This window comes from Rousettus aegyptiacus, unplaced genomic scaffold (assembly GCF_014176215.1).
Source record: "Rousettus aegyptiacus isolate mRouAeg1 unplaced genomic scaffold, mRouAeg1.p scaffold_m13_p_6, whole genome shotgun sequence".
Taxonomy (NCBI): Eukaryota; Metazoa; Chordata; class Mammalia; order Chiroptera; family Pteropodidae; genus Rousettus; species Rousettus aegyptiacus.
In genome coordinates this window covers 111507475-111521130 of record NW_023416309.1, presented here as the reverse complement: position 1 = coordinate 111521130, position 13656 = coordinate 111507475, and the positions used below count along the sequence as shown (strand labels likewise).

At 63.5% G+C, this 13656-nt stretch overlaps 1 protein-coding gene and 1 long non-coding RNA gene across 4 annotated transcripts; one reads left to right on the top strand and one right to left on the bottom strand.

The window, feature by feature from the left end:
• The first annotated feature begins 48 nt into the window (after positions 1-48).
• UNC13D (unc-13 homolog D) lies at positions 49-13045 on the top strand. 3 transcript variants are annotated; one of them, XM_036223898.1, is made up of 33 exons: positions 49-116; positions 228-380; positions 1102-1137; positions 1318-1425; positions 1533-1592; positions 1681-1747; positions 1983-2163; positions 2634-2678; positions 2758-2826; positions 2990-3059; positions 3210-3314; positions 3420-3512; positions 3599-3702; positions 4829-4946; positions 5059-5183; positions 5273-5363; positions 5445-5501; positions 5580-5677; positions 5779-5830; positions 5908-6041; positions 6126-6246; positions 6642-6785; positions 6991-7089; positions 7192-7398; positions 7538-7606; positions 8333-8412; positions 9555-9660; positions 9745-9816; positions 10221-10304; positions 10403-10523; positions 10739-10862; positions 11360-11556; positions 12223-13045. In XM_036223898.1, exons 2-33 carry the CDS (start codon positions 264-266, stop codon positions 12342-12344), a joined length of 3276 nt encoding a protein of 1091 aa, XP_036079791.1. In that variant the 5' UTR covers positions 49-116; positions 228-263; the 3' UTR covers positions 12345-13045. The 3 variants fall into 3 exon arrangements, with proteins under 3 accessions (XP_036079791.1, XP_036079793.1, XP_036079792.1); XM_036223900.1 differs by lacking the exons at positions 11360-11556; positions 12223-13045 and adding an exon at positions 11127-11289; XM_036223899.1 differs by lacking the exons at positions 49-116; positions 228-380 and adding an exon at positions 397-971.
• On the bottom strand, positions 4561-8333 carry LOC118604061. The gene is made up of 2 exons (XR_004951670.1): positions 7522-8333; positions 4561-6560 (listed from the first exon to the last, which is right to left on the bottom strand). It is a non-coding gene; the product is annotated as an uncharacterized LOC118604061 (long non-coding RNA).
• Positions 13046-13656: the final 611 nt, after the last annotated feature.

The following is a 13656-nucleotide window of genomic DNA, read 5'->3' as shown; positions in this document are numbered from 1 at the left end:
GGTGGGGTGGGGCCAGACCCGCCCACTGAGTCCACCTTCTGCCTCCAGCCCCGGAGAGTCCCTCCCAGGATCCTGGCCCGGCCGGCCAGAGGGAAGAAGGTGCAGGGGCCTCTGAGGTGATGAAAGCCCGGCCTGTCCCTCTCCCCACCCTCCTTCCCCCTCCCCTGGCACAGGGTGGCGGCCCTGGGCTCTTTGCATAATCTTGCGGCTTCGCTATCTTCACCCAGCGAGGGCACGCAGAGGGGAAGGGCAGAGCGGCCACCATGGCGACACTCCTCTCCCACTCCCAGCGGCGCCCCCCCCTCCTGCGCCAGGCCATCAAGATAAGGCGCCGCAGGGTCAGAGACCTGCAGGATCCCCAGCCCCAAACTGCTCCGGAGGTAGGAGTGACCTCGGGGGAGGAGGGCCGGCCTGGGTGGGGCTCCGCGGCCCCAGGGCGTGGGCCCCACCTCTCCCAGGCTGGGGCTAGGGCGGGAGCCCCTCCCTTCCATCCCCTTCCCCAAAGCACAGCCTTCTGGGGCAGCAGAGCACAGTGCACTCGCTCACTGTGTGTTCTCTGGGCCATCCTGGGCCTTAGGTCTGGGGTCTGAGCCCCCTCCCTCTCGTGAAGCCGACCCCCGCCCAAGCCCAAGCTTTGCTCCCCCAGCTCCAAGGCACTGGCCCCATTAAGCGGGGAGAGTCCCTGCTGGGGTCGGGCTGCTCGGGCACCCGCTGAGCAACCCCCAGGCCTGCCTGACATGACTCCCCCGGCTCCCACCGCTGCTTCTGGGCCTCACTTCCGCCGGGTGCCGAGCTGGCCACACGATAAGCAGTGCTGTTTCCTCTGGGGAAGGAAGGGAGGCGGGGGCCACGGGTGCTGAGGCTCACGCTGCGGGGACAGCTGAGCGCCGATGGACCTCAGCCACAGCAGGCCAGGGGAGGAGGAAGGCGACCCGGGGGCCGGACCCCCAGGAGGCCTGCTGTGGGAACAGGTGTGCGACCCTGGTGGGCGGAGGCTCAGCCCCTGCGCCCTGGGCCCGGGCCTGCTCTGCCAGGAGCCGTCCCCGTCCAGGGCCCGGTCCAGGCCTCCCGGACACTTTGTCTTTTCGCCTTGCTCCCCAGATTGAGGCTCCACCCCACCACTTTTCCCCCGAGGAGGTAAGAACCGAATGTTGGGGGGTGCGGAAAGGTGGCAGCAGCCCCCTCGCCTCCCCTACACGTGCGGGGGCCTCGTGCCCCGCCCCGGGGCATGTGGCGTTGGTGCCAGGGGTTGCTGGTGGGGCTTAGACCTAGCGCTGGGTGGACGGGGGTCCCTGAGGTGACCCTGCTGTGTGTCAGCGGGCCCTGCTCTACGAGGAGGCCCTCTACACTGTCCTGCACCGCCTGGGAAAGCCCGAGCCCAGCCATGTGAGGGAGGCGTCCGAGCTGCTGCGGTACCTGCAGGAGGTGAGCCCAGCCCCCACCCGACCCCTGCAGCCTGGACTCCGGAGTCCTCCTCCCCCGCCCTGCGAACCGCGACCTGTGCCCCAGCCTCCCATACTCCCACCCCCCAGGCCTTCCACGTGGAGCCCGAGGAGCACCAGCGGATACTGCAGCAGGTGCAGGCGCTAGAGGTAACCCTGGTCCCGGGCCGTGCAGGCGAGGATGGGGCTGGGAAACCCAGCTCCCTCTAGGACTCAGCCCCCTCCCCCATCCCTCCAGAAGCCAATATTTTGTCTGAAGGCAACGGTGAAACAAGCCAAGGGCATTCTGGGCAAGGATGTCAGCGGTGAGTAGGTGGCAGGGGGCCCCGAGGGCCTCTTCCTGGCACCTCCCTCTCCCTGTCACGGTCTATCCCAGAGCTCTTGGCAGAAGCTCCCATCTCCTGAACGTCCCCAGGGGCTGGCCCCTTGCCCTGGGTGTCTAGGGCGGGGAAAGGCTCTACCTCAGGCTAGGGGTGAGGAGAGACCCACTGAGGGAGCTCAGCCAAAGCCCTGGCCACCTCCTCCTCCTGTCCGCCCCAGGGTTCAGTGACCCCTACTGCCTGCTGGGCATTGAGCAGGGGGCGGGCATGCCGGAGGGCAGCCCCGGGTCCCGGCGGCGGCAGAAGGCCGTGGTGAAGCACACCATCCCGGAGGAGCAGACGCACCGCACCCAGGTCATCGCCCAGACGCTCAACCCCGTCTGGGACGAGACCTTCATCCTGTACGTGGCCCTGCCCCGGCCCCCACCCTGCCGGGGCGTCTGGGGCTGCTCTCGGTGGTGGGGACTCCCAGTCAGTGAGATCCACGAGACTTCTGAGTGTGGGGAGGGGGCCCGGCTTGACCAGAGGAGGGGTCCGCTTTGGAAGCAGGGGAGACAGACAGAAGGCCGAGGCGGCGCAGGGCAGTGGCATCAATGCCACCTGTGGTGGCGGACACCGAGGGTCTGCACACCTGGGCTGATCCGAAGGTAGCCTGAAGCCTTACCATAAAGGAGGGAGGGATGTGGCTGGCAGGGAAGCAGCTTGCAGGAAGGTGCTAAGACTTCTCGAGGGGTGGCACTGGGGACAGGCCCCGGGCTGGAGCAGGCTGTGGCCTGGTTGGAGCGGGGGCGAGGGGGTGGGAGTGGGGGTCGGGGCGGGGGGGACGGTCTACCCTCCAAGGCCCTCGGCCCATGCCCCCGTCTCCCCACAGGGAGTTTGAGGACATAAGAAACTCGAGTTTTCATCTGGACATGTGGTGAGGAGCGTCCCCTGCTGTGGGGGTGGGGGCTCCCAGGACACCCCCTCAGTCTCCAGCTCAACGTCTGCCTCACCAGGGACCTGGACACCGTGGAGTCTGTGAGGCAGAAACTTGGGGAGCTCACAGATCTGCACGGGCTGCGCAGGTGAGTGGTGCGGGGCTCCCAGGGAAGGACTGGGGGCTCCTTCTGCTCCCCCCCCGACACACACGGCCCCTGGTTGCTGGGCTGCAGGCTCTGTCCTCCGTGGGCGCAGGCGGGGGCAGGCCGCCGCCTGACCCATCCCCCTCACGTACCCCGCCTGAGGCAGGATCTTTAAGGAGGCCCGGAAGGACAAAGGCCAGGACGACTTCTTGGGAAACGTGGTGCTGCGGCTGCAGGTGCGTGGGGTGGGGAAGGAGGCCCCGGGAGACCGTCAGAAGGGGGGTCATGAGGGGCTTGGGGGAAGGCTTCCGGATTCACGTGGAGCAGAGCTCGGGGTCTGCCTCCATCGCGCCCCTGCCCACACGCCCTGCCTGCCGGCCCATCAGGACCTTCGCTGCCGGGAGGATCAGTGGTACCCTCTGGAGCCCTGCACCGAGACCTACCCAGACCGTGGCCGGTGCCACCTCCAGTTCCAGCTCATCCACAAGCGGGTAGGTCTGGGACCACGGCCCGGGGCCTCCCAGCGGCCAGCTGGGTCGGATGGGCAGCACCGGGTGCGGGGTGCTCCGCTCACAGCTGCGCTGGCCCTGTTGCAGAGAGCCACTGAGGCCAGCCGCTCCCAGCCCAGCTACACGGTGCACCTCCACCTGCTGCAACAGCTCGTGTCCCACGAGGTCACCCAGCACCAGGTACTACTGGCCCCCCTAGGGCTGGCTGGGCAGGGCCCGGGTCTGCCTGCCAGGTCCTGACACCCTCTCTCTACCCGGGCCCTCAGGCGGGCAGTACCTCCTGGGATGGGTCGCTGAGTCCCCAGGCTGCCACCATCCTGTTTCTCCATGCCACGCAGAAGGACCTGTCCGACTTCCACCAGTCCATGGCGTGAGTGTGCCGCCCTCCCTCCCCGCCTGCCCTCCTACAGGCTGGCAGCCCGAAGGCCGGCCCTCGGGAGATTCTGTGCGGCCCAATCCGCGGATGCCCCGCACAGATTCGCCTCTCACGCTTCCCGTGCGACGACAGTGCTGGCATTCCGGGGCCGCCGTTTTGCTAGGCCGCGGTCGGTCAGCGCGGAGGGGCGTCTCCTCCCCAATCCGTCATGGTCACCATCAGGCCCACTTCACTCCCTGACGTCACCTGAGTCCTTCCCGTTTGAGTTTGCCACCCCGCCCCAGACAGACCCGAGCCCCGTCCCCAACGCCATTGCCTTCGAGTCAGCAAATCCATGCACTGTGGAGGGCCTGTCACATCCCCAGTGCCACGAAAGACTGCGGGAAGGCCAGGAAGGGGCACGGGCGAGCTCACAGACATGCAGCGTACGTGAGAAGTCGGACGTAGGGCACTCCGGGTGCTGGCCAGGGAGAGGGAGGAGAGTGGGCACCGCCCTGGGCTGGGGCTGACACTTGGCACTTGAGCGGGGGGCGAAAGGAAGCCGGAGGAGAGGGGCAGCTCTAGGACTGTGGGCAGGTGGGTATTCCTGGACAGGTAGGGAGATGCAGGTGAGGCTGGAGACTGGAGCAGGCTCTGATGGTGAGGGCCTCGTTTGCCCGAGGCTGTAGGGAGGATCGTGTCCTGGTGGGGACCATACCGAGGCCTGTCCCTAGGTGGCCCTTCTCCCCCATCCTCCTCCATCCTCGCACTGGGGCTTTGTCTCAGCCCGGTCGTCACTTCTGAGAAGTCTCCCCCGAAATGTGTAAAGGGAAGTCCCAGCTAACGTTTACCACATGCACACGAAGGCGCGAATCTCCAAATGTGATTTTCTAGAAGAAGCAAGAAAGTTTGAATTTTTAAATCACAAATATCCTAATTTAAGAGATGATTTACACGTTCGAAAAGTACCTATGGCAACAACAAAAAAAATCCTGTGGGTTACCTTCAGCCACTGCCTTCCGGCCTCTGTGGGTCGATGGGGATCCACAGGGGGCTTCGGGGCAGGGGGCGGCACTGCCTCCTAGCAGCAGGAAGGGAGGTGTCCCACCTGGCCAGGCTCAGGGCTTCCCGCCTGTCACAGGCAGTGGCTGGCCTACAGCCGTGTCTACCAGAGCCTGGAGTTCCCCAGCAGCTGCCTCCTGCACCCCATCACCAGCATCGAGTACCAGTGGATCCAGGGCCGGCTCAAGGCAGAGCAGGTGGGCTGCAGCGGGGCGTGGGGTGTTGGACAGGGCGCAGAGGACGGGAGCAGGAGCGGCTGTTGGACCCCAAACGCAGCGCCTGCCTCATGGCATTTTCCTGGGCCTGCAGATGGAGGAGCTGGCAGCTTCGTTCAGCTCCCTGCTGGCATATGGCCTCTCCCTCATCCGGAGGTTCCGGTCTGTCTTCCCCTTATCTGTCTCGGACTCCCCAGCTCGGCTACAGTCTCTCCTCAGGTCTGTGGGGTCAGAGGTGAGGGAACAGCCCACCACCCGCAGAGGCGGGGAAGTCTGCCGGAGGCGTGAGCGGTCCTCTGTCTCTACAGGGTCCTGGTGCAGATGTGCAAGATGAAGGCCTTTAGAGAACTGTGCCCAGACAGTGGCCCACTGCCCCACCTGGTGACTGAGGCGCTGCGGGTATGGCGCCCACCCTGGGGCTGGGGAGGGCATGTGCCTGGTCCTAGCACCCTTCCTTGCTCACTGACTCCTTGCCCACAGGCTGGCACCGTCGAATGGTTCCACCTGAAGCAGCAGCACCATCAGCCGATGGTGCAGGTGAGGGGGCTCGGGCAGGGTGGCGCGTGGGGTGCCTGCTTCTCGCACCCCTGCTCAGCTCGCCTCTGTCCCTGCCAGGGCATGCTGGAGGCGGGCAAGGCCTTGCTGAGCCTGGTACAGGACATCGTCGGTGACCTGCACCAGTGCCAGCGCACGTGGAACAAGATCTTCCACAAGTGAGCAGGTGGCCGAGTCGGGAGTGGGGCAGGGGCTTGGGACGGGGACCGGGGCACCCCAGGGTGCGCCAATCACGTCGCACCTGCTGCCTTTCCTGCAGTGCCCTTAAGATCGACCTCTTCGCCATGGCTTTCCTGGAGCTGCAGTGGCTGGTGAGCCCCCTCGTGCGTCCAGGCCACTCCCTCCCCTCTGGCCCTGGAGCCCTGCCCACCACGCTGCCCCTTCGCAGGTGGCCAAGCGCGTGCAGGACCACACGGCTGTGGCGTTGAGAGGCCCGGTGTCCCCAGAGATGGGCGAGAGTTTGTTCCAGCTCTACATCATCCTGAAGGAGCTCTGCCAGCTGGGCCCCGCCCCCTCGGAGAGGTAGGTAGCACGCGGGCCGCGGGCGCGCAGCGGACAGAGGGTCGAGGAGGACCCACAGCCCGCGCTGGCCCCGACTTTCCCCAGGGATGGAGTCCTGGCCCTGGATGGCTTCCACCGCTGGTTCCAGCCTGCCATCCCCTCCTGGCTGCAGAAGACATACAGCGTGGCCCTGGCGCGGGTGCAGCGCGCAGTGCAGATGGACAAGGTGGGGGCGGGGCCCGGATGAGGCGGGGATTCGGCTTTAGGGTGGGGCTAGAGCTGGGGACCCGGTCCTTGCTTTGGAGGTGGGGCTTGGGGCTCTCGTTGGACCTCCAGGATAAGCAGAAGCTGGTAACCTGCGCTGAACGATGCTCTTGAAGCTATTTGTGTGCAAAACTATGCCTCCTGACATCCATAGGGTTAATGCTGGTTTCCCCTTATAGACTGGTCCTTGCCTGGACGGCGTAGGCAGAGCCTTACTTGTTCCCCTTGTAGTCCGCTGTCCAGCTCTGCGCTTGCCAGCGGTAGAGGCTCTGAACCCTTGAGAAAGAAAAGAGGGAGGGGGGCCGTGGATTTGGCAAGCCCTGAGCCCTCCTTTTTGCCGGCTCCCCCATCCCCCAGCTGGTGCCCCTTGGTGAACTGACCAAGCATAGCACGTCGGCCGTGGATCTGTCCACCTGCTTTGCCCAGATCAGCCACACTGCCCGGCAGCTGGACTGGCCCGACCCAGAGGAGGCCTTCATGATCACTGTCAAGTTTGTGGAGGTGCAGCCCATTTCCTGTGTCCTTCCCCACCTTTCTAGGACAGCCTCATTGCCACCCACCCTGTTTCTCCCAAGTTCCCACTCTAGCAGCTTCCAAAGGCCTACGTCCTAAACCCTCCAGGTCACTGAGTTTCCCAGGCCTTCCCGCGTTGCTCCTCCCGGGGGCCCCCCCACTTCCCCCACTGACCATCCCCTCCCCACCCCAGGACACCTGTCGGCTGGCCCTGGTGTACTGCAGCCTGATAAAGGCCCGGGCCCGAGAGCTCTCTGCAGGCCAGAAGGACCAGGGCCAGGCAGCCAATATGGTAAGGGCCAGAGCTGGGCTTTGGGGACTGGGGTGGGGGTAGACTGTTCCACCTGGCAGTATTCGGGACGCTCCTCATCCCCGTGCCCATGCCTGCCCCCAGCTGTGCGTGGTGGTGAATGACATGGAGCAGCTGCGGCTGGTGATCGGCAGGCTGCCCGCCCAGCTGGCATGGGAGGCGCTGGAGCAGCGGGTAGGGGCTGTGCTGGAGCAGGGGCAGCTGCAGAACACGCTGCATGCCCAGCTGAAGGGAGCGCTGGCGGGGCTGGGCCACGAGATCCGCACCGGCGTCCGCACCCTGGCGGAGCAGGTACCCGTGCAAGCCGCGGCGGCCCCACCCCACCCATCCCCAGCCCACAGCCTCCCCCTCCCGCAGCAGGACTCGGGGCGATGTCCAGCCCCCGCCTCTCCCCGAACCTGGTCTCCCTCCTACCATTGTGTGTCCCCAGCTGGAGGTGGGCATCGCCAAGCACATCCAGAACCTCGTGGGCGTCAGGGAGTCCGTCCCGCCCGAGGATGTGAGTGGCCCTCTCTGCTCGCTGACCTTTGCCAGCTCCGTGGGTCTGGAATTACATAGGGGCTCAGGGCGGGCGGGGGCCAAAGGTCGTGTGGCATGTCAGAGATGAGTTCCCCAGGGCTCTCCCAGCACTGATGGTAGCGTAGAGGCTGCAGTGGGGCAGGGTTTGGATTTTGCAACCAAACATGCCTGGGCGTGCCTCCTGAGCTGCCTGCCAGCACGACCGTCCTGTCCTGTTCGTACAAGCAGACTGACCTGGGTTTCCTCATCCGTCAGCAGGATTAGTGATGCACAACTCTGGCACTGATTTAGACATGGGGGATACATATCAGTGAACACTGTGACCAAAATCCCTTCCTTCCTAGAGCTTATGTTCTAGTAGGCGAGGTGAAAGAGCTAAGCAAGTATATATAACTTAGAGCTATAGGTGTAACTGTAAGGATACCTACGTACGTGTGTGTATGTATGTGGTATGTTACATAATAGGTGCTAAAGAGAAAAATAAAACACACGAGTCATGGAGAGTGTCAGAGGGTTGTATTTTTAGGTAGTGACTAGGGAAGCCCGTACTCAGTGGGTGACAGCTGAGTCAGGACCCCAAGGAAGCAAGAGAAGGAGCCAAGAGGATTTCTAGGGGCTGGGAGAGCAAGGGCAAAGGCCCCGAGGCAGGACCATGCCTGGGACTGGAATGGGCCAGAGCCAGACCTGTGCCCGCCCCTCTCCCCAGGCCATTCTGCCCCTGATGAAATTCCTGGAGGTGGAGCTCTGCTACATGAACACCAACTTGGTGCAGGAGAACTTCAGCAGGTCTGCTCGGCCGCGGCCCCCTGGCGCCCGCCTCCTCCGTCTCTCCTTCCTGGCCTCGGCATCCATTCTCAGGGGAGGATGGCACCAGCCTCTGCTCACTCCCAGGGACATGAGGCTCCCCGCTCCCCTTAGGCTGAGCTGAAACCTGCCTAGCCTTCCTCCCTTAGCCCGGGGCCATCTTTGGGGCTCTTGGACTATAGCTCTGCCCTCCTAACCTTACAGGCAACTCCCTCGACCCAGGAGAGCTTCCAGTTAGGGTCTTTCTTAAAGCAGGAGCCCAGCACGGGGTAGAGGTCAAGCGCATGGGCTGTAAATGGTCTGGATTCAGGTTCCAGCTTCCCCACTGCTCGGTGTGTGGCCTTGGACAGATTACTCAAGTTTTCTGTGCAGAATGTCGCAGTTCTGGCCTCTATTAAGGACTAAATGAGTCAGTCACATGAAGTGCTGAGAGCAGTGCTTGTACAGAGGAAGTGGTCTGTGAGCTTTGGTGACAATGACGATGGATGATGACGCTGATAGGTCCTCCACGGGGGCTCCGGGCCCCTCCCCCAGAGCTCTGTTCCACAGTTAGAACAGTGACCAGTGCATGATGAGCACTTCAGTATGTTGAATAAATGAGCTGCTTTTAATATGAAGTGCCCCGTTCTTAATTACACGTTTTCTGTACTTGACTGCCTGACTCCACTTCGACCTGTGAAGTTCCGATTATGTAGGGTCGTTGTTAGGACTGCGGCTTGCTTGCTGTTTTCCTCTCCCCAGAGGTGACAGGTGCTTATCCATGCCGTGTGCCAAAATCCTATTCATTTTGGCCGCTGCCATCTTGACTCATGATTCTGTCGCTGGGGGACCCGCCTCCCCGCACCTTGTTTGTTGGGGTTCGATAATCTTACGAAGGCTTCTTCATGGGGTTAGGAGACATGCTGGATAGGGCCAGCCCTGTCCGCCCCTGCCTGTCCTCCCTCCCTGTGCTGCCTGCTTGTGGCCCTGGCCCCACCCGTGAAATGGAGGGAGGTGGAGGGTGAGGTAGGGAGGAACCGTGGATGGGCCTGGGTCCTGTGAGGCAGCCCCCTTCTCAAGAACATCTGCTTCCTCCTCTTTTGTCTTTCTGTCCTGTGTCCTGCGACCTCGGCACCTCACCCCAGCCTTCTGACCCTGCTCTGGACCCACACGCTCAAGGTGCTGGTGGAGGGCGCCACCTCCCAGCGGAGCTGCCCCCTGGGCTCTAGCAGGCTGAAGATTGCGCTGCAGGTAATAGTACCAGCGACAGCGATTATAACCCCGGTGGGATGTGATGCGCACGGGGTCACCTCTGACATCTCACTCCCCCCATAGAACCTGGAGATCTGCTTCTACGCAGAGGGCTGTGGCCTGCAGCCCGAGGCCCTGCACACAGCCACCTTCCAGGTAGGGGCCTTTCGGTGTGCCTTCCGATGCCCCTGTCTTCCTGTGCTCACCTGTGTCCAGGACCAAGCCCCCAATGAAACCGTGGGCCTCTTTTTTCAAAAATTATTTAGAATGCTAAGGTAGCGATAGCAGAGCGTTAAACCAAGCGCGAGGTTCCTCTAAGCATGGCGGAGGGCGATGCCACGTGACTGCGTGGGTGGCACACCTGCGAAGCCCACCTGTGCCTTTCGCCGTCTGCCAGGGCAGTTGCGAGGTCGCGTTCCTTTGCTCGTGGCCCCATAACAGCCAGCGCTTTCTGTGTCAAGTGGACATATCCCCACTTGGCTGTGAACTCCCGAAGGGCAGCACTGGGCTGTGATTGAGTGTGCCAGTTCGGATGACTTCTCGGCTGGGCCCATTCCCAGGCTCTGCAGAGGGACTTAGAGCTGCAGGCGGCCTCCAGCCGGGAGCTCATCCGGAAGTACTTCTGCAGCCGCATCCAGCAGCAGGTGAGGCTGCTTCCCTCCGCCGCACTCACTGCGTACCTGGAGCGCCCCGCCGCACCTGTTCGGCCCCAGCTGACGCTGCCCCTGTGCCCCACCCTCAGGCGGAAACCACCTCTGAGGAGCTTGGGGCAATCACCATCAAGGCGTCCTACCGCGCCTCTGAGCAGAAGCTGCATGTGGAGGTGCTCAGCGCCTCCAGCCTGCTGCCCCTGGACTCCAATGGTGAGTGGAGGCTGCCCACTGGCCGCTCCGTCCCCCTGCCCTGCTCCTGGGCGTCCTCCGGGGCTCGGCGCGCCCAGCAGGAGCACTAGGTGCATTGCCTCTGGATTACCAGGAGGGGGCAGTGCTGCTGGGAGGGACCCAGCTGCCGGCAGCAGGGGCTGGACGGAGGGCTGGAATAGCCTTGGCCATCGTCCCTTCCCTGGGCCACTTGCCAGGCTCCAGCGACCCTTTTGTTCAGCTGACCTTGGAGCCCAGGCACGAGTTTCCTGATCTGGCCCCCCGGGAAACCCAAAAGCACAAGAAGGACCTTCACCCGCTGTTTGATGAGACCTTCGAATTGTGAGTGGGTCCCCCACACCCGCTGCGCTTCCCCAGCCCTGGACCCGCCTCACGTTTGCTCTTCCTGGCGGGGGCCGAGGGGCTCCCCTGAGACGACCTCATCTGGGTCCCAGGACGGGGGCGCCTGGGACAAGGGTGTGCGGGCACAGGTGCCAAACCTGCTCCTCGGGGTGGGGGGGTGGAGGGAGGTTATTGGGAGGACGCTCCCACGTGTTGTTTCCAAGGAGGGGTCTTGAATCTGAGGTCCTCTGTTCCCCGAAGCAGGTGGGCCCAGGGACACAGGGCCCCCTGGTATAAAGCATCAGCCCGTGGCCAGAGTGGGCGTCGTACCACGTGGCCTGAGGTATGCCAGGCTGAGGGCGGACTTTGCAACCACACACCCCTCCCCCCACCCCACCCCCATCTCATATAAAGGGGCATCTTTCTCCCGGCCCTGGCTCGTCAGGGGCGAACAGGTGTGGGGCGGGCGGCTGAGCCCCACGCTGTTCCCCACCCAGCCTGGTGCCTGCTGAGCCGTGCCAGAAGGACGGGGCGTGCCTCCTGCTCACGGTGCTGGACCATGACACACTGGGGGCTGACGACCTGGAGGGCGAGGCCTTCCTGCCGCTGCGCTCGGTGCTGGGCCTCAGTGGGACGGAGGAGCCTGGGGAGGTGCCTCAGAACCGCCTGCCCCTCACCTACCCCGCACCCAATGGTAGGCCTGGGCCCTGGGGCAGGGCCTGGCCCGGGACAGGGGTACAGGGCAGGGGCCCCCGAGAGGCGAACTTGGGGCTGGAGGGATCCCTCCTCAGAGGTGGCAGTCAGCAGAGCCCGCGCGGTGGCTTGTGTTGCTGAGTCGAATCTGTCTAGTCAAGAAACCAGTGTCATTTAAGCTGGGCCAAGCGTCGTGTGACTTTCTCTGGTGGGAGAAGGTTAACAAATTGACCTGGGGAGAGGGGCCGGATCTTGATAGGAATAGGTCACGTGTTTGTGTGCTTCTTATGGGCCAGTTCTATGCACTTGACCTGTAGTAACTCTCAACCTTACAAGCCACCCAGCGAGGCAGATACCGTTGGTGCTATTTTACAGATGAGTAAACGGAGGCACAAAGAGGCTGACCAGCCAGCCTAAGGTTCTGATGTAAAAAGGCAGTAGTCACAACCTGAGGCACCTCCCAGCCTCTTGGGCCAGCGTCCTTGTGCCAGAGGTGGCGAGAGGGTCTCCAGTCTTGTCCATCAGGCTGTCATGTCTTGTGAGCTTGGCTGGTGTGGGTCCATCATTAGTTTCCAGGTTGGCCGGAGAATGGGCGGTGCTGGCCTCCTGCCGCTACCTGCCCCTGCCGGTCCCCCGGAATCTGACCCCCAAACGGCTCTCTTCACAGGGGACCCAATCCTGCAGCTTCTGGAGAGCCGGAAGGGTGACCGCGAGGCCCAGGTGTTTGTGAAGCTGCGGCGGCAGCGCGCCAAGCAGGCCTCCCAGCATGCCGTGCGGCCCGGGCAGTAGCAGAGGACGTTGGGGTGGGGCTGAGTCCCTGGCAGGGACAGGTTTCCCTGGGAGGTCCGGGTCCCCCCAGCACAGCGCAGCCCTCCGGCCTGACCTAGCACTGGGCAGGGGGCGCCTGCAGGTCTGGGGAGCCCCGGCATGCGGAAGGCCCAGAGTGCAGGCCCCCATCTCCTGCAGTAGTAGAGGCCACAGTGATGGGGATACCATTAACAGTTATTTATACTCCCTGCTCCCTCTTTTCAGCCCTGGCCCCAGCATTCCCTGCCCAATCCCAGCACCAGCAGGAGGGGAGGCAGCCATCTGCACCTCCCGGCCCTGCTCCCCTCTGGGAAAATCTGGTGGAGCGGGGTCTCGGGCATCTGTCTCCTGGAACGCCTACTCCAGCCACTGGGTCAGGGTCAGGGCTATGGGCACAGAGCCTCCCTCCTAGGGGAGGTAGAGGGGACCCTGCCCTAGGGGGTGGGGTGGCAGCCATAATGAAGGGAGCCGCGTCCTCTCCCGAGAGGCCTGCCAACACCCAGGCTAAGCAGCCTAGAGCCCGGGACCCTCTGGCTGAGGTGAGGGCTGGCAGGCAGTGGGGCCGGCATGGAGGGGCGGAAGCAGAGGACAGCTTGGCTAACCATATCCCCTGAGGACATTTCCTCCCTGGGCCAGTACCTGCCACCTAGAAACTTTCTTAGCGAAAATAAAAAAAAAAAAAAATGACAATCCACTGTTCTCTTAGAAAATATACGGTTAGCCTGCAGTGGGGACCAGAGCAGTCAGGCCACATAACCCCCCTCCCCAGCCCTTAGGACACCTTGAGCTGCCCCACCCTGGGGTCTGGCCCACCCTGCACTCGCCCATGTGACAGAGCAGGGAGGGGGTGTGGGGTGCTCGTGCAGAAGCAGGTGCTGTGGCAATCGGCACTGCTGGTATTTGGGCCAAATGTTTTGAACAAAACGTTATCAGGCGCATCCATTTCTGTGGTCGCTGCCCAACACAGGGGCCTGGAACTCCAGCCGGGGCCTCCTAGGGGTGCAGGGCTCAGAGGAGCGAGGTCCCAGCCCTGCCTGGGGGGAGGTGGCCTGCGTGCTGGGTGTCTTGAGCCTGAGGCCCGGTTGTGAGTCTATGTCTGTGAATCTGGCTGTCACTTAACCTCTGAGCTCACATCAAGTATGAATGGTGGGAGAGCCGAGATCATCCCCACGGCCCCGGTCAGCTCTGAATCTCAGGCCCCGAGGAGCCCACGGCTGTGTTTGGTCACAACCGCTTAGCAGGCCAGCTGAGGGGAGGCGGCGGGTGGTGGCTCGAAGGCTGGACCCCACCGCCC